The following is an 18,104-nucleotide window of genomic DNA, read 5'->3' on the forward strand; positions in this document are numbered from 1 at the left end:
AAAAAAGGTCAGGTGTTTCCTTGTTTACTCTATAAACACAAATCTGCCACCGTGCGGAGGAAGATATTACTACAAATGTGATCTTCCCTTTCACGTGGAATATTCGATTCTCTTCGGTTTTTGATGGGACTCCATTTAAACTGCAGCGACGAATTTCGAATTAACCGAACCTAAGTCACGCTAACGAATATGTTCAGAATATATCCGTAGCATATAAGTTGTTTCTCTTTATTCGTAAGTAGGTTCATTGTCAGATCTCCCAGGAAAGTGACACGCAGATACAATGTAATAAATGTAAATAAATAATAATAATAATTTGTAAATTCCGCACTCCTCCGATTCCTCATCTTCTTGGGCCTGCTCCACTTCGCCATAATTCGGCAACGTTATCTCAAACCGATAAACACCTTTAAGGCAAAAATTAGTGCATCCAAAAGATAGGTTGACGAATGAAAAACAAAGTAATGTAGTTTATTCAATACATTGTAAAAATGAAAATTGTCAAGAGCAATACATTGGGGAGACTGAAAAAAATTCTTTAAAAAAAATGCTAGCAACCACTTGTTTGATGACAATGAGGTTAAAATCTTAGCGAAAGAACATAGACGGTTTGAAAGGGGAGTAAAAGAAGCTATTTTCATAAAACAGCAAAACCCTTCACGAAATCGCCATGGTGGGGTGAGTTTCGATTTGGATCGTTCCTACAACCGACCTCTTAGGCAACATAGGCTTAGTTATGCTGATGAGGTGATATCAGATAAAATGGGGCAATCAGACCAGTCGTAGACCCCATACTGAGGCAGGACAATAGAAGTAATCAGTCAGGACAATAGAGATAATCAGTGTAGCCGTGGGGAGTAGTCCTCTGCTCCACCCCAGCAGGGACAAATCATAGCAGAGTCTACCAACGCCACGTCTGGACAGCAGGGATATATGTATAGGGCCAAAACTACCAGCAAAAGATTTTAGTTTGCTGACGAAGCCTCTTGGATGAGAAACCTTCAAAGAAGTACAGATGACGGCTGAAGAAACCTTCTCATGGATGGACCACTCCTGTACGACTGAGAGCTTACACAGACGTCATCTCAATGAGGTCCTCATCTGCTAGAGGCTCCAAATGCTTCAGCACACCCTAATGAGGATGAAGAGGTCTGAAAAATGGATGGATGGATGGATGGATGGATGGATGGATGGATGAGAGGCTGTGGAGACTACCTGACTGGGAAGCCAACATCAGATGAAACCTCCACCGACTATCATGGTAGCGGGAGAGTGGGGGTCGGTATGCCACTTGTACTAAGGCAAAAGGGTCTCAATACCGGCTGGTGTTAAGACCATAGCCTGAAGAAGGTCTGAGAGTGAGATGATGCCCTTCAGCATGTCAGCTCGGTCCACGAGCACCAACCGGTGAACCTGTCATGTAGCAAAAAAAAAGGAACCCAAAATGACGTTAGAAGTACAGGACAGTGATACCTTGGCTTACGAACTTAATTGGTTCCCAAAAATGTATGTGTATATGTGTGTATTCCAAACATTAATTTCTCATAGGAAACCATTAAAATGAGAATAATCCGTTCCCAGGCCCTCATAAAACATAATTTTCAACGAAATAAGCCTTAAAACTACATAAAATATTATTTCTTTGTATAATCAATGTGCTATTGTATTGTTTGTATTGTATTGTAATTAAAGAAATAAACTGTACTACATAATAAAGTCATTTTATTTACCTTTATGATGGTCGTTGATGGCTGTACAATAGCTATCTGGCTGGCTGGCAAGCTCGCTAGCTAGCTATTAGTTATCTATCTGCTTACTAGCAAGCTTTCTATCTATTTGTCTTACTATTCTATTTGAGTTACTTCCGGGTTGAGTGAACGTTGGCGCGTGTGGCTGCCGCTGCTCACCCACAGAAAAAAAATTATACTGCAACTGTAAAGTGACCTTGAGAGTTTTGAAAGGCGCTAAAAATGAAATGTATTATTATTGTGTTGATGTAATGGATAGCTTTTTGCGTAAAGTTTCTCAAGGAGCTGTGGGTTGTACATCTTGGAAGTTGTGATATTGCAACAGATGCAGGCAGACACACTAGAAACTTCATTAATAGCTGCTTCCCTTGCTCGTCTATTCTCTTCAAATTGGACAGATGGCTTATGCGGGTTATTTGTGGAGCCTGATTGATGGGAATTTTAACCTTGCAGTCTACACTCTGCCTTTGAACTATCAATAAAGTTGAAACGAGTCCAATTTTCACTGTGTTTTCTATCCATTTTCTCACCTTTCACTTGTCGTGTGTCGTGTCATAAACTACTATGTATGCCAAGATTATATTGTCGTCAATTTAACTTTCGTGAGGCAAAAAGATCGTTAGCTAAAGCATTCGTAAGCTGAGGTATCGCTGTATTCCGACGTGTTTCATGCTGTCGCCGGCGTTAAAGCCCACCTCGGCTGCGACAATGCGGTCGATGATGGTCTCCAAGGTTTCATCCGGGTAGCATTTGATCACCCCCTCCATGAAACACGTGCGGCGATCCAGGGCTTCGAGCATCGTTACGTCCAGATTGTTGTATGTCTTCTGGGCTGCCAGATTCTGCCGCCAACATGCGGGCGCACAATCAGAGTGCAACAGAGAGTACAGTGATACCTTGGCTTACGAACTTAATTGGTTCACAGACAGTGTCTAAGGCAAAAAGTGTGTATCCCAAAAAATAATTTCCCATAGGAAACCATTACAATGAGAGTAATCCGTTCCCAGGTCCCCATAAAACATAATTTTTTACTTTTCTAAGCCTTAAAACTACACAAAATATACCTTATTTTACATATAATAAATGTGGTATGGTATTATAATGAACGAAATAAACTGTACTGTCTAATAAAGTGGTTTTATTTACCTTTGTGATGGTCGTTGATGGCTTGATGGAATGGAGTGGCCGCTTTCATCAGCATTAAACACTTGATAAGGAACGTAGTATTCTTCTTTCACCATCTTGAGCAATGATCCCTTGCAGTTGCTTTCTCTGTGATAATTTTACCTTGTTCCTCATCAATTGTGTTCTGTTTAGCTTGGTTGATAGCTTTTTGCATCAAGTGTACAGATGGCTTGTGCGGGTTATTTGTGGACCCTGATTGATGGGAATTTTAACCTTGCAGTCTACACTCTGTTTTTGAAATATCAAAGTTGAAACGACTCCAAATTTCACAGTTTCCTCTCCATTTTGTCACTCTCTGTCGTCTGCCTGTCTCTTTAATGTTTAAACCACCTCCCCTCACTGCTGCGTTCTTGACCAATCACGTGGCTTCAACCGACGACTGGGGGTGGGGAATAGAGGACCAAAACAATCCGGCTGCCATTTACTTGTGAGGAGAACGGGCTCGTTCGCGAACGACACATCACTCATTGTGGCGCTCCGTGTGTATCCCGAAAAATAGTTCGTATGCCAAGGTAAAATGTTCATAAATGGAACGTTAGTAACCCAAAAAGTTCGTAAACCGAGGTATCACTGTAGCTGAAGATTTTTTTTTTTTTCCGGGAACCAACGACGGAGTACTTACAATGACGTCAAATCGTGAGTAGAGTGCCACAACTTTGCCTGGTTGGAAAAAAAAACACTGTGAGAAGAAATCTGTGAAGTTGGGTGCGTATTCAGAGGTTGCAATCTTTCTCAGGCATGACTGTATAATACAGACACTCCCCAAGTCGAGCATTGCTACGTGTGGCTAAGGGTGTTTCTGTGTTGTCTAAGCAACGGTCTCAGGCAATAGAAGAGGTTGAAAAACTTCTGTTGGTTTAGATTAGGGAAAAGCAGCTAGCATGGGACACTGTGACTGAGGGTATTATCGCAGAGAAAGTACAGCAACTTTACTCGAATATCATCAAGAGGCAACTACATCAACGACCATCACAAAGGTAAAAAAAAACGACTTTCCCAGTACCATGACGCTAAGTCGACCATTGCTACCTTCCTTACGAACAACAAAGTTCTTCGCTAGCTATTAGTTATCTATTAGCTATCTATTCGCTAGCTATTAGCTATCAATTCGCTAGCTATTGGCTATCTATTCGCTATCTATTAGGTATCTATTCGCTAGCTATGAGCTATCTATTTGCTATATATTTGCTAGCTATTAGCTATTTATTTGCTATCTGTTTGCTAGCTAATAGCTATCTGTTCGCTAGTTATTAGGTATCTATTCGCTAGCTATTAGGTATCTATTCGCTAGCTATGAGCTATCTATTTGCTAGCTATTAGCTATTTATTTGCTAGCTGTTAGCTGTATGTTTGCTAGCTAATAGCTATCTGTTCGCTAGTTATTAGGTATCTATTCGCTAGTTATTAGCTATCTATTTCCTAGCTACTAGTTATGTATTCGCTAGCTAATAGCTCTCTGTTCACTAGCTAATAGCTATATATATAGTAGTATAGTACACTTATTATACATATAATAAAGTATATTTTGTGTAGTTTTAAGGCTTATTTAGTATAAAATTATGTTTTATGGGGACCTGGTAACGGGTTATTCTCATTTTAATGGTTTCTTATGGGAAATTAATGTTTGGAAGACAGACTTTTTTGCCTTACACACTTACTGGGAGCCAATTAAGTTTGTGAGCTGAGGTATCACTGTACTTCAAAAAAAAAGCATCCTACCTTTTTCATCCACCACTGGCAGCGCTGACACCCTCCTGTCCACAAAAATGTCAAGAGCATCGAAAAGCGTCGCCGTTTGCTGAACGGTGGCAATATTCCTGAACGTTCCAATTCCCATTTCTTGGATCTGCCTCCGAATGAAAGCGGGTTTGGGAACTTTTTCTCCCTGCAGGGGGGAAACATCGTTCCATTCAATCACATGGGCAATAGCTCTCTAGCTAGCTATTTGCTATCTAGCTAGCTATCTATTAGTTATCTATTAGCTAGATAATTTTCTATCTATTTGAGGTATTTCGGGTTGAGTCAACGCTGGCTCGTGTTGCTATCTATTAGCTATCTACCTAGCTAGCTAGCTAGCTATTTGCTATCTAGCTAGCTATCTATTAGTTTTCTATTAGCTAGCTAATTTTCCATCTATTTGAGTTATTCCGGGTTGAGTCAACCCTGGCTCGTTTTGCTATATATTAGCTATCTACCTAGCTAGCTATTTAGTAGCTATCTAGCTAGCTATCTATTAGCTAGCAAACTTTCTATCTATTTGAGTTATTTCGGGTTGAGTCAACGCTGGCTCGTGTTGCTATCTATTAGCTATCTACCTAGCTATCTGTTTGCTATCTAGATAGCTATTAGCTATCGATTAGCTCGTGAGCTAGCTTTCTATCTATTTGAGTTACTTCCGGGTTGAGTGAACGCTGGCTCGTGCTGCTATCTATTAGCTATCTACATAGCTAGCTAGCTATTTGCTATCTAGCTAGCTAGCTATCTATTAGTTATTTATTAGCTAGCTAACTTTCTTTCTATTTGAGTTATTCCGGGTGTCGTCAACGCTGGCTCGTGTTGCTATCTATTAGCTATCTACCTCGCTATCTGTTTGCTATCTAGCTAGCTAGCTATCGAGCTAGCTTTCTATCTACTGGCGCGTGTGGCTGCCAGTGCTTACCCAGAGAAAAACTGATCCTGTGACTGTAAAGTGACCTTGAGAGTATTGAAAGGCGCTTAGAAATCATTCTTATTCATATTCTTATTATTATGATGGGACGAATCATTTCTCCAAAGCTGTCCATGAAATATGAAATAAATTCTTTGATGGAAGGATGAAACGCTTGCTCACGAATATATGGAGGAATTTCAGAATTCTCTTGTGCGTGAGAATGTGCAGGACGTTCCCGGATGTCGGCTCGATGATGGGCAGTCGGTGGATCTTGTGTTTGAGTAACGAATAGATGGCGTCAAAGAGACTTGGAAGAAGAGAAAAAGAGCGTTTGGGAAAAGTGCAAAGTTCAAAGTTCAAAGTGCAAAGCAAGATGCCTTCAAATGTCAATTTCAATGAGCCTAAGGCAGTGGCGGACCGTCGAGGCCTGCAAAGCCTTCTCTGCTGGCCTAAAAATATCGGAATCACAGACTAATTAACTCTTTTTTTTCTGATTACAAAAGAGAGTCTAAGGGTTCTAACGCTGTATTGAATGTTTATGTCGTCCTAAAACTCAATACAGGTAACATCCAACTTACGACCGGCTCGATTTACGACCACCCGTACTTACGGCCATTACTATTTTTAACATTTTAAGAGGGGGAGTTTGCGAGTCATTTAGTCTCCGAGTCTCTATTCAACATTTTGAATGGATTTCGACTTACGACCATTTTGACTTACGACCGTTTGGTCGTAAGTTGGATCTTGGACTTTTTTTTCAGTCTGGATTGATTCAGACATAGCACTACTGAAGGCCTAGCGCTGAAATCAACGGCCCGCCACTGGCCCATGGTGATTCCTGTGTTCTCACCTGGCATCTGGCGAAATACTAATGAGAAACGGACAGGAACACTTTAAATAGACATCTAAACAAGAGGAGGCAAAAGCAATCTCAGGATATTTATGAACTTGCGCACACCTCAAAATGGGGAATTGACACTTTTATGGTTCATATACAGTGATGCCTCGGTTTACGAAGCCCTTGGCTTACGAACGTATCGCTTTAGGAACGTTAAATTTATGAAAATTTCACCTTGGCATACCAACTATTTTTCGGGATACACACGGAGCTTTATTATACAGTACTGTTGTACAGTTTATTTCTTTAATTATAATACCATTGCACATTTATTATACATAAAATAAGGTATATTTGGTGTAGTTTTAAAGGACAACGTCACCATTTTTTTGTTTCCTAACTGACATCAGAAAAACGTTTTCTGGCATCTATAATACCCAAAACACGCAGGCTGATATTTTTTGTCAAATGCAAAACACAAATAAAAATGACTTAAAGTGTCCCAAAACTACTACAAAATGACGAAAATGGCGACTTTCAGAAGGTCCCGCCCCCCTTGTTCGTGACGTCACACCAAGCCGTACTTGCCTTGCTCTAGAATCAAAACAATGGCTTCAGATTCGGAGATGATGCTTTCTTGTTACTCATCCAGTTATGAATATGATTCAAATATTTCTGAAGACGAAATCATAAATGTTTGCAATCGATTAAAGAAGTTCTCCCATATCAATTCGAGCTAACAGGACTCCAATGTAGCGTCTCGGAAAAAGCCCAAGATGGCGCCCAAGCTCCGTTGGAAATGGGCTGATTTGTCTGCTGGGAATTTGTGTACACTAGTATCAAATAGTAGTCTTGGTGCAAGACACAACGATTCAGCATCACATTATTTATGTGTTTTCCTTCTAATTTTGTCATCAACACGGATCAACGAAGTTTTCAGACCAAACAAAGTACCCAAAATGCATTGCGTGTCGCTTTCTCGGTCAGGGGCGTTTCCTCCGTGACGTCACTTAGGGCATCGTCATCAACTCGAAAACAAGACTTCCTGAATATTCAGCGCGAGTCTTAAAACGTAAAATATAGCTATATGCGGTGGAATCTTTGTAAAATACGCTCAGTAGAAGTCATTTGAAGTCATTTTACAAATTATGGATACAACTTGTCCGGAGGCGTTGGTAAGGCTTAGAAAATTTTAAAGTAGAAAATTGTTATATGGGGACCTGGGAACGGATTATTCTCATTTTAATGGTTCCCTATGGGAAATTAATTTTTGGGATACACACTTTTCGCCTTACACACTCTGGGAACCAATTAAGTTCGTAAGCCAAGGTATCACTGTACAGCAGAAGTCTCCGAAGGTATATGTGGGGGGTGGTTTCTCACAGACTTCGGTTACGACTTGTACCAAAATGACTAACCTCTCCACGTCTCAATCTTGTGGTTCTCCAGCTCATACATCTGCACCTTGTAGGAGGAACCAAAAGCTTATGAAATTAAAGTAGTTCATCCATTATTATCCAGTCAGTCATTTATAATAATAATAATAATAATAATAATAATAATAATAATAATAATAATAATAATAATAATTGTAATCTTACCAATGGGGATTTGTAGTAACAATGAATGATGTTGATGAAATCTGTAATGGTCAGCATACCTGTAAGTGAAGAGAACACGTTAGTTTCTCTTTGTTTTTGCAATTTAAGTTTACCGATGCAATTACTACCACCTTACTAGTGATGGGAATTCCGGCTTTTTAAAAAATATAATTGAATATTAATAATAATAACAGCATAATGTAATAACATTTGTTCACCTGTCTACCCTAACCCCCATCTTCTTCTCACTGCTGCTTGTGTCTGTAATTATCCCCTTCCTCCCTCTACCACAGATATCGACCAATCACGTGCGGCTTTAACCAAGGACCGGGGGCGGGGAATAGAGGACAAAAAAAGTCAGCTCCCATTTCCGGCTCATTGTTAGGATCCGGCGCTAAGAACCGGCTCGTTCGCGAACGACACATCACTACACCTTACCTACAAATCTTTTCAGCTCGCTGTCCCATAAAGGCGCAGCCCTCAAACTGTTTGCCACCAGTGCAAAAAAGGCCGTTTGTACCTCGAAGGAAAAAGACAAATTAGGGTGTCGTTTGACCAAATAGATGAACAAAGTCTATGTTAGACTACTTACTTTAAGCTTGGTATCAAATATAACCAATTTACAACTGGTTGGAATGGCGTCATAGCAACAGTGGCTCTTCATAAATTCCATGTAGACGGTGGCCTCTAGATGGCATATGCGCCCATTTTATTTTGGCATCGTTAAAAAAAGATGGCGAATACCGTAACTAAAAAAAGTATCGCAGTCTTACCATCTTTCTGTATTCTTCCTTCCTTTGTTTGGACCGAAAACGTGAAAACTCTCGACGACATGAGACAGTTTCGACGTGACGTCGTCGAAATCGATCAAAAGCACCGTAAACGCACAAAATAACAATTTATATTGACAATGTTGCCTACCTGCAATGAAGCCGCCATAATTCCGTTGCGTCCATTAAAAAAGGTTTTAGGAGACAATAAAATATACTTCGCCCCCTCCCTTTTAAAGTCCTCGCTCTTTGCGAGGAAGAGGTTGTTACTATTTTCGGACTTGGACAGTGGAAGGTGTCAAGCTTATGGCACTCGCATAAAAAGGGCGGCATGGCGAGGCAAATGTTCCCCGTCTTGAAATACAGTAATTACGAAAACAATGTAATCTGTGCCATAACATATCTAAAAGTGTGTGTACAAATACAGTCGGATGCTCCGACATTTTAGTACGCCCACTTCCGAAAAGTTTTAATTTCGCAGTAATCACAAAAACAACACACATGTAAAGCCTTCTCTGCTGGCCTAAAATATCTGAATAACAGACTGGTGTGACATATTTTACTCACGAATATTTATTAAATATTTCCAAATTGTCTTTTACTTTCCTTTCATTATTTCCCTCTTGTTGTATTGCTTCCGGGTGTGTGTGTGTTCGTATTTATTTATCCAATCACATTTCAGCCAACAGCTGTTACCAGGGACATAAAATCTACCTGGATGCTTTCACAATCAGTTCAGTATCGATCAAACTGTTGCTTTAACCAATAAGATTTCGAGTTAGCAACACAATTTATATTAATAAAAACAGTATTCTCACTTTTTTTAACTCACGAATTTAATTAAGAATCAAAAAAATAATTTAATTAAAGGAGGAAATTATTTCATTTCCGGGTTAAGTGGGCACCGGCGCGTCTGGCTTCTGTTGCTCACCCGAAAAGAAAAAAAATATATCCCGTGACAGGAAAACGTCCTTGAGAGTTTTGAAAGGCGCTTATAAATGATATGTATTATTAATTTATTATTTATTACCGAGTCTTTGCAGGCAATGGTCAACTTTACAGTTTTTGCAAACTATGCTTGGCTAGTTATTAGCCAATCATAGTATCATTAGCCGCTGGTGATAAGTGCATACTGTACTGGCTAGCGCTAGCACATTTTATAATAATAATAATTTCATTTATAAGCACCTTTCAAAACTCTCAAGGTCACTTTAAAGTCACAGGATACATTTTTCTGTGGGTGAGCAGCGGCGGCCACACGCGCCAGCGTCCACTCAACCCGGCAATAACTCAAATAGAATAATATATGTAACTTGAAGAAAGTAATTCTTTATTAATTTAGCGCACTTGCTTGACAATATTTCTGTTTTACATGCATGTACAAAATAAAGGACATTGTGCTTCCAAGTACAGTGATACCTTGGCTTACAAATTTAATTGGTTCAGTGTGTAAGGCGAAAAGTGTGTATCCCAAAAAATAATTTTCCATAGGAAACCATTAAAATAAGAATAATCCGTTTCCAGGTCCCCATAAAACATAAATTTCTACTTTTCTAAGCCTTAAAACTACACAAAATATACCTTATTTTACATATAATAAATGTGGTATGGTATTATAATTAAATAAATAAACTGTACTCTATAATAAAGTGGCTTTATTTACATTTGTGATGGTCGTTGATGGTTTGGATGGAATGGAGTGGCCGGTTTCATCAGTATTAAAGACTTGATGATCAACGGAGCCTTCTTCTTTCACCATCTTGAGAAATGATCCCTTGTCGGTGCTTTCTCTGCCATCATTTTACCTAGTTCCTCATCAATTGTGTTCTATTTAGCTGGGTTAATAGCTTTTTGCATCAAGTGTACAGATTGCTTGTGCGGGTAATTTGTGGAGCCTGATTGATGGGATATTTTGGATTTGCCTTTATTAGTCTCGCAGTGGAGAAATTTTAACCTTGCAGTCTACACTCTGTCTGAACTATCAAAGTTGAAACGAGTCCAAATGTCACTGTTTTCTATCCAGTTTCTCATTCACTCTCTGTCATCTGCCTGTCTCTTTAATATTTAACCCCACCCTCACTGCTGCGTTCTTGACCAATCACATGGGTTTAACCGGAGACTGGGGGCGGGGAATAGAGGATAAAAACAAGTCGGCTACCATTTCCTTCTTAGGAGAACGGGCTCGTTCGCCAACGACACATAACTCATTGTGGCGCTCCGTGTGTATCCCAAAAAAAGTTCATATGTCAAGGTAAAATTTTCATAAATTTAACGTTCGTAAACCGAAAAGTTCGTAAGTCAAGGGGTTCGTAAATCGAGGTATCACTGTACTGTATTTAAATTGTCAAAATAAAATGTCCTATTATAAATTCCCCGAAACAACTTTGGCTTTGTCAGAAATATAATCTTAAAAATCTGCACATCAATCCATTACTGTCCCAAAAAAGATCTTTTCCTTAACTGATAAATCTGGATTGAAAAAAAATCTGCTGTTGGAACAGAAATGTGTTCAACAAAGGTACACAGCGGATAGATTGTTAGCATGTTAATATTGTGTAACAAAGCACGCAGGAAATAGGAAACTTCAGCAGTAGATGTTGACTTAGGGCCATCATTTCCGTTTAAAAAGAGTTGTAGCATTAGCGTGACCTGTTTTGACCTTGCTCTCAAAAAGCTGTAAGAAAAAAACATCAAAGGGTGATTAATAGAGAATAGACAGAATAGAACTTACAGTGATGCCTTGGCTTACAAATTTAATTGGTTCCCAGAGTGTGTAAGGCGAAAAGTGTGTATCCCAAAAATTTATTTCCCAAAGGAAACCATTAAAATGAGAATAATCCGTTCCCAGGTCCCCATAAAACATAATTTTCTACTTTCTAAGCCTTAAAACTACACAAACTATACCTTATTTTATGTATAATAAAAGTGTTCTGGTATTATAACCATAACACATAGAACCTTGTAGGTGCTTTCTCTGCGATAATTTTACCTTGTTCATCAGTTGTGTTCTGTTTAGCTGGGTTGATAGCTTTTTGCATCAAGTGTACAGATGGCTTGTGCGGGTTATTTGTGGAGCCTGATTGATGGGAATTTTAACCTTGCAGTCTCCACTCTGCCTTTGAACTATCAAAGTTGAAACAAGTCTAAATGTCACTGTTTTCTATCCATTTTCTCTCTCTCTCTCTATGTCGTCTGCCTGTCTCTTTCATGTTTAAACCACCTCCCCTCACTGCTACGTTCTTGACCAATCACGTGGCTTTAACCGACGACTGGGGGCGGGGAATAGAGGACCAAAACAATCCGGCAGCCATTTTCTTGTTAGAACGGTCTCCTTTGTGAACGACACTCATTGTGGCAGCTCCGTGTGTATCCCGAAAAATAGTTTGTATGCCAAGGTAAAACGTTCATAAATTTAACGTTTGTAAACCAAAAAGTTCGTAAGCCAAGGGGTTCGTAAACCGAGGTATCACTGTATACTCAGCATCTCATGTCTGAGATGTGATTGCACATCTTCTAGATCTGTAGAATTCCACAAGGTGGGTGATATAAAATGGAAAAAAGGGAGTGCTGGTTTCTTTTGCCAAACCGTGATCAGTAGTACGAGTCCACAGTGCGCTAGCCGGTCATAAGGAGAGCTTGCGTCTTATCTTCAGCTAACAAAAACTTTGGAGGACAAGGTTTCAGCCCCCCAAGCGAAAACACCTTATGGTGAGAATTTGTACTTGCTTCAACGTTTCCAATCAAGATGGAGGCCAACCATGATGTAAGACCGGTGAAGACGGTGGAGGTGTTGCGCAGCAGCATGCCGTCAGAGGTCGACAAGTTGCGACAACATCCCGGACAAAAGGCGGAGGAAGTGCACCGGGTTTTCCGAGACTCCAATGGTGTTTCCAACTGGATGGAGGCCACGGAGGTCAGCGGCGAACCCCACAGACGTAGCACGGATGCTTGTGGGCTGGTACCAAGTGAAGCCGGTTCGGGCGCGTTCAGACTGTCGTTGGAGAGAGTCTGGCAAGGAAGTGGTTGGGGTTGAGTGGAGGCATCGGGTTTCGGCAGCGTTGAGGGTCTCATCAGCGTCTGATAAAGACTGATTTGGTGGAACGCAGTGCTCGTGGCAATCAGACCTGCCACGCTAGTCAGATACAAAAATCCAAGCATACAGGAAACCTAAGGGGGGAAACAAAACAAAACAAAATAAAACATTCAATGGTACATAATAATAAATAATAATAATAATAATAATAATAATAATAATAATAATAAATAAAACAATAACCATAAAAAAATTAAGAATAATACTAATAAAAACACTAACCATAATAATCATAATCATAATCATAATAAAAACACTAACCATCATAATCATAATAATTATCATAATACTAATACAGGGTAATAATAATAATAATAATAATAATAATAATAATAATAATAATAAAACAATAACAATAACCATAAAAAATTTAAGAATAATACTAATAAAAACACTAACCATAATAATCATAATAATAATAAAAACAATAACCATAATAATCATAATAATCATAATACTAATACAGGGTAAAAAAAATAATAATAAAAACAATCATAAAAACAATAACCATAATAATAATAATAACAATAATAAAAATAAAATAATGATAATCAGAATAATAATAATAATAAATTTCATTTTTATAATCATTATCATAATAATACAGGGTAATAATAATAATAATAATAAACAATAAAAACAATAATAATAATAATAAAAACAAATACAAATAATAAATAAAATCATAATAATAATACAGGGTAATAATAATAATAATCATCATCATCATAATAATTATCAGATTCATAATTATACAGGGTAATAATAATAATACTAATAATAATGAATGATTAACTCATTCACTGCCATTCCCGAATTTATTCGGGAATTGAAAAGCATGACGTGAACCGCCATTCCCGAATTTGTTCGGGTTTTGTTTTTTCTTCCGAGGGTGCCGATAAAGCGCCGGCCAAACCTCTGCCAATGTTTTTTTTTTTCCTTTCCACAAGGGGGCAGCATATCTCTTTTGTCCATGTTAGCGCTTAGTTCCAGTTTCAGCTGTTGTTAAAGCGCTATATAAACCAATATGTATGCATTGCATTGTATTTTGGACAGTCGCCCTCATTTCAAGCTCATATAACTCTAGACCCATGTAATTTAGGAATTAACTACTTTTTTTTCTAATGAAAGAAGAGAGTCTAAGGTTTCTTACGCTGCATTGAATGTTTATGACGTCCTAAAACTCAATACAGGTAACATCCGACTTACGACCGGCGCGAGTTACGACCACTTGTACTTATGACCACGACCGCCAGACGCCTTTTTTTTCTTACTCTACACCTGGCACCGCAACACGCAAGTAGCCGGCAACTATAATTTTGGCCAGCCAGCATGTCACACACTCGCACAGCAATCTATTGCGTGTCTACACTCAATCCAGTAGTTATACAGTGCATTTAGTGAATGAAGCCTTTGGCACCTGTACGTCCGGTATGCTCCTTCTCACCTTAATAAAGTGCTGGTAGAGCGCTGCAAGGGTTTGGCTCCACATCGATTGCTCGAGCAGCACACAGAGGTCAGTGTAGGTAAACCAGCCTCGCGTCATCCCCTGACGCTCAGCGATGCTGAAAACGCAACGTCGCTTGTTTCATCTCAAAGTCTTCATTTGCCAATGTTTGCACTTTGAAGGTGCACAGACAGACCTGCTCTCCAGTTGGCGGAGCGTATCCAAGAACTCATTTGAGCCAGTGAAGAGACCCCAATCCTGCAAATAAGAGCACAAAGTTGAGGACAAATCACAAGCGGATACTGGCGATAGTACATCGCTTAAAGGACAACCGACGACTCCGGACAAGTTGTAAAAACCACTTCGAATGACTTCTACTGAGCGCATTTTGCAAAGATTCCACCGCATATAGCTATATTTTACGTTTTAAGACTCAACGCTGAATATTCAGGAAGTCTTGTTTTCAAGTTGATGACGATCCCCTAAGTGACGTCACGGAAGGAACGCCCCTGACCGAGAAAGCGACACAATGCAATTTGGGTACTTTGTTTGGTCTGAAAACTTTGTGTTGATCCGTGTTGATGCCGAAATTAGAAGGAAAACACATAAATAACGCAAGGGGTAATCGTGTGTTACACCAAGACAACTATTTGATACTAGTTGACACAAATTCCCATCAGGCAAATCAGCCAATTTCCAACGGAGCTTGGGCGCCATCTTGTGCATTTTCTGGGACGCTACATTGGAGTCCTGATGGCTCGAATTGATACGGAAGGACTTCTTTAATCGATTGCAAACATTTATGCTTTCCTCTTCAGAACTATTTGAATCATATTCAGAACCGGATGAGTAACAAGAAAGCATCTTCTCAAAATCTGAACTCTCTGAAGCCATTGTTTTGATTCTGGAGCAAGGCAGTGTGTGACAAATAGTGATGTCACGAACAAGGGGGCGGGACTTTCTGAATCTGCCCAGTTCTTAGCTAATTTTGTGGCAGTTTTGGGACACTTTAGGTCATTTTTATTGGTGTTTTGCATTTGACTAAAAATATCAGCCTGCGTGTTTTAGGTATTTTAGATGCTATAAAACGTTTTTCTGATGTCAGTTAGGAAAGAGAAAAAAAAATGGTGTTGGTTGTCCTTCAAGTCACTTACGATCGCGTCCAGGAATTTCATTTCCAGATTATTGACGGTTTCCACATCCAAGTTTCCAGCCGTTCCCCACTCATCGTTAAAGACCTCTTCTTCTTCTCCTTCATCGTACAAATACTTGCTGGCAACCATCTAACAAAAAAAAGCGGCAGATAAACGCATCCGTCAACGCAATGAAGACACTCACAACAAATGGAAACTTTAGCCATATTGTTTGTGCTGAGCAAAAATAACTTGAGAATATACTCACTAGATATGTTAGGGAGGGTCTACTTTCAATTGTAACTTTTCGTATTTTCCAGTGTATAAGGCGCACAGGAGCATAAGGCGCACACGCGATGACTGTTGTACAATGATACCTCAGCTCACAAAATTAACTGGTTCCCAGAAAGTGTGTGTAAGACGAAAAGTTTGTCTTCCAAACATTTATTTCCCATAAGAAACCATTTAAAATCACAATAATTCGTTCCAGGTCCCCATAAAACCTAATTTTCTCCTAAATAAGCCTTAAAACTACACAAAATATACCTTATTGTATGTATAATAAATGTGCTATTGTATTGTAATAAAAAAAAAAATAAACGGTACAGTATAATAAAGTTGTTTTATTTACCTTTGTGATGGTAGTTGATGGCTTGATGCAATGGAGTGGGAGTTCGGCTTAACACTAGCCTGTCTTTTTCGGTCCCATAATAGCAAAAGTACTACACTCGATAACAAACCACTGTGGTGCTGTTCGACCGTGTGGTTTGGTTCGTCCGCCGAAAACTAGTTTGTCAGCCGAGTCTATATGCTCGCGAATGTAATGTTTGTGAGGCGAAATGTTCGTGAGCTAAAGCGTTTGTAAGCTGAGGTATCACTGTACATTTATAGAATGACCAGTTTGACCCTAAGACACATACCATAGAGATGAGGAAGAGGTCAGAGGAGGAGATCTTTTGTAAGTATTCAGGGTTTCTATTTCGGAGCCTTTCAATATAAACCAGTGCCAACATCATGGCACACGGTGAAATACAAGCTTCCCTGAAGAAAAAACAAAAACAATTTCATGGCTATGCATCTTTTTGGGTCACCCTGTACGTGCGGCAGACCTGGAGACATGAGCAGCGTATTTCTTGTGGAGTTTCCTTATCGGGCTCGGTGCAGATTTCCGGAAGAGTTCAACGGCAATGTCTGAAAGATATGAACGTCCATATTTGTGCAATTTTTGTTGGGGGGGGATTGGGCTTTAGGGTGAAATTGCACGAGGACTACAACGCACTAACATTTGCATGTGTAGAGTTTCGAAGGCACATGTCTAGCTGTTCAAAGTGTAGAATCGGTGGTGTGTAGGAGTGGATGAGCTCGGAGAGGTAAGTTAAAGACAACAGATCTCTGTTGTAAAAGGTCAGTCACCTGTCATCGGAGATGAGAGTACTTCAAGTGACACATCGCAATCCAATCCATAGTAAAGTCGCTTTCTCAATCGTTCAGACAACCTTCGTTGTCCGGGGAGAACCTGCAAAAAAAAAACATGATTCGGTATGCATCAGGCGTCATTATACAGGTAACATCCGATTTACGACCGGCGCGAGTTACGACTACCCGTACTTACGACCACCATAATAATAATAACACATTTCATTTATAAGCGCCTTTCAAAACTCTCAAGGTCACTTTACAGTTTTTCTGTGGGTGAGCAGCAGAAGCCACACGCAGCAGCGTTCACTCAACGCGAAAGTAACTCAAAAAAAGAAAACTAGCTCGCTAGCTAATAGGTAGCTAAAAGCTAGCTAGATAGCCAGCTAGAAATAAAATAGAGAGCTAACTAGCTCGATAGATAGCTAGCCAGCTAGATAGCAAATAGAGAGCTAGCTAGTTTGTTAGCCAGCTAGATAGCAAATACTCAATTTGAACATATTTGATACTCTTCTGATTTTATTTTTTACAACAGCTGAAGCTGTGAAAAAGCGCTAATACATGGCTAATAGATAGCTAAAAAAAAGTCGGCTCGCATTTTTGGCTCCTTGTTAGGAACCGGCTCTCTCGTTCACCTCAGCGATCCGACTCGTTCGCGAACGACACTTAACTAGTACGTAACGCTGAGCCGTATGCAAAAGACCAGAGTTCAGGAAAATACAAATTAAACATGGTTAGCACTTGGAAGATTCTAAATAAACCGGGATAAAATGAGGCCAGAGCCTTTATAGCTAAGCTAACTTCACTGAACGGATTTAAATGACACAAACATTCTCCCGACACCGATCGAGCTAGCTAACACAGCGCCTAGCTAGTTAGCTTATCTTCGGGAGTTGGCGGAACAGGACAACCTACCGTAAACTCGCAAAAGTCCGAAAACTGGATCTCTGCATCGTTAAATAAAACGTCGAAATCCATGTCTCTGTTTTAGTCAAGCCGAAATATGTATCCAGGGTGACGGTTGGAAAGGCGGCTGCTTGGCCTGGTGTCCTGCTCGGCTCTACCGGAACCGAGAAAGGAAACACACCCGGGGTCGAACAGCGTGACGTCAGATAGTCATTGCAGTGGAGTGATGTGTCGTTCGCGAACGAGGCAGTTCTTAGGGCCGGAACTCTGAAGTGAACGAAGAGAGCTGGCTCTCAAGAAGGAGCCGGAAATGGGAG

At 39.7% G+C, this 18,104-nt stretch overlaps 2 protein-coding genes across 5 annotated transcripts; both read right to left on the bottom strand.

The window, feature by feature from the left end:
- Positions 1-438: 438 nt before the first annotated feature.
- On the bottom strand, positions 439-9,972 carry prkag3a (protein kinase, AMP-activated, gamma 3a non-catalytic subunit). 4 transcript variants are annotated; one of them, XM_089023499.1, is made up of 13 exons: positions 8,944-9,972; positions 8,796-8,817; positions 8,615-8,707; positions 8,461-8,542; positions 8,023-8,081; positions 7,840-7,885; positions 6,434-6,488; positions 5,764-5,890; positions 4,653-4,818; positions 3,556-3,593; positions 2,444-2,590; positions 1,216-1,413; positions 439-1,151 (listed from the first exon to the last, which is right to left on the bottom strand). In XM_089023499.1, exons 1-12 carry the CDS (start codon positions 9,123-9,125, stop codon positions 1,297-1,299), a joined length of 1,134 nt encoding a protein of 377 aa, XP_088879625.1. In that variant the 5' UTR covers positions 9,126-9,972; the 3' UTR covers positions 439-1,151; positions 1,216-1,296. The 4 variants fall into 4 exon arrangements, with proteins under 4 accessions (XP_088879625.1, XP_088879867.1, XP_088879788.1 ...); XM_089023741.1 differs by having other exon boundaries at positions 439-1,132; positions 8,615-8,709; XM_089023662.1 differs by lacking the exon at positions 2,444-2,590 and having other exon boundaries at positions 439-1,132.
- Positions 9,973-10,105: 133 nt separating this feature from the next.
- cnppd1 (cyclin Pas1/PHO80 domain containing 1) lies at positions 10,106-18,039 on the bottom strand. Its single transcript, XM_089023381.1, has 8 exons — positions 17,797-18,039; positions 16,879-16,981; positions 16,575-16,656; positions 16,386-16,506; positions 15,487-15,615; positions 14,529-14,590; positions 14,333-14,450; positions 10,106-12,959 (listed from the first exon to the last, which is right to left on the bottom strand). Exons 1-8 carry the CDS (start codon positions 17,857-17,859, stop codon positions 12,408-12,410), a joined length of 1,230 nt encoding a protein of 409 aa, XP_088879507.1. The 5' UTR covers positions 17,860-18,039; the 3' UTR covers positions 10,106-12,407.
- Positions 18,040-18,104: the final 65 nt, after the last annotated feature.

This window comes from Hippocampus bargibanti, linkage group LG01 (assembly GCF_051943395.1).
Source record: "Hippocampus bargibanti isolate YZ-2025 linkage group LG01, ASM5194339v1, whole genome shotgun sequence".
Taxonomy (NCBI): Eukaryota; Metazoa; Chordata; class Actinopteri; order Syngnathiformes; family Syngnathidae; genus Hippocampus; species Hippocampus bargibanti.

Excerpts from the sequence above, each read along its gene's own strand:
- prkag3a (XM_089023499.1), bottom strand. The coding sequence starts at position 9,125 with ATGCCGCCCTTTTTATGCGAGTGCCATAAGCTTGACACCTTCCACTGT. Across the intron at positions 8,082-8,460 it reads CGAGCTGAAAAGATTTGTAG|GTATGCTGACCATTACAGAT; the intron begins GTAAGGTGTAGT and ends CTTCACTTACAG. Across the intron at positions 6,489-7,839 it reads CAAGATTGAGACGTGGAGAG|ATGTCTATTTAAAGTGTTCC; the intron begins GTTAGTCATTTT and ends CCTCTTGTTTAG.
- cnppd1 (XM_089023381.1), bottom strand. The coding sequence starts at position 17,859 with ATGGATTTCGACGTTTTATTTAACGATGCAGAGATCCAGTTTTCGGAC. Across the intron at positions 16,982-17,796 it reads CGGACTTTTGCGAGTTTACG|GTTCTCCCCGGACAACGAAG; the intron begins GTAGGTTGTCCT and ends TTTTTTTTGCAG. Across the intron at positions 14,451-14,528 it reads CTCCGCCAACTGGAGAGCAG|CATCGCTGAGCGTCAGGGGA; the intron begins GTCTGTCTGTGC and ends TTGCGTTTTCAG.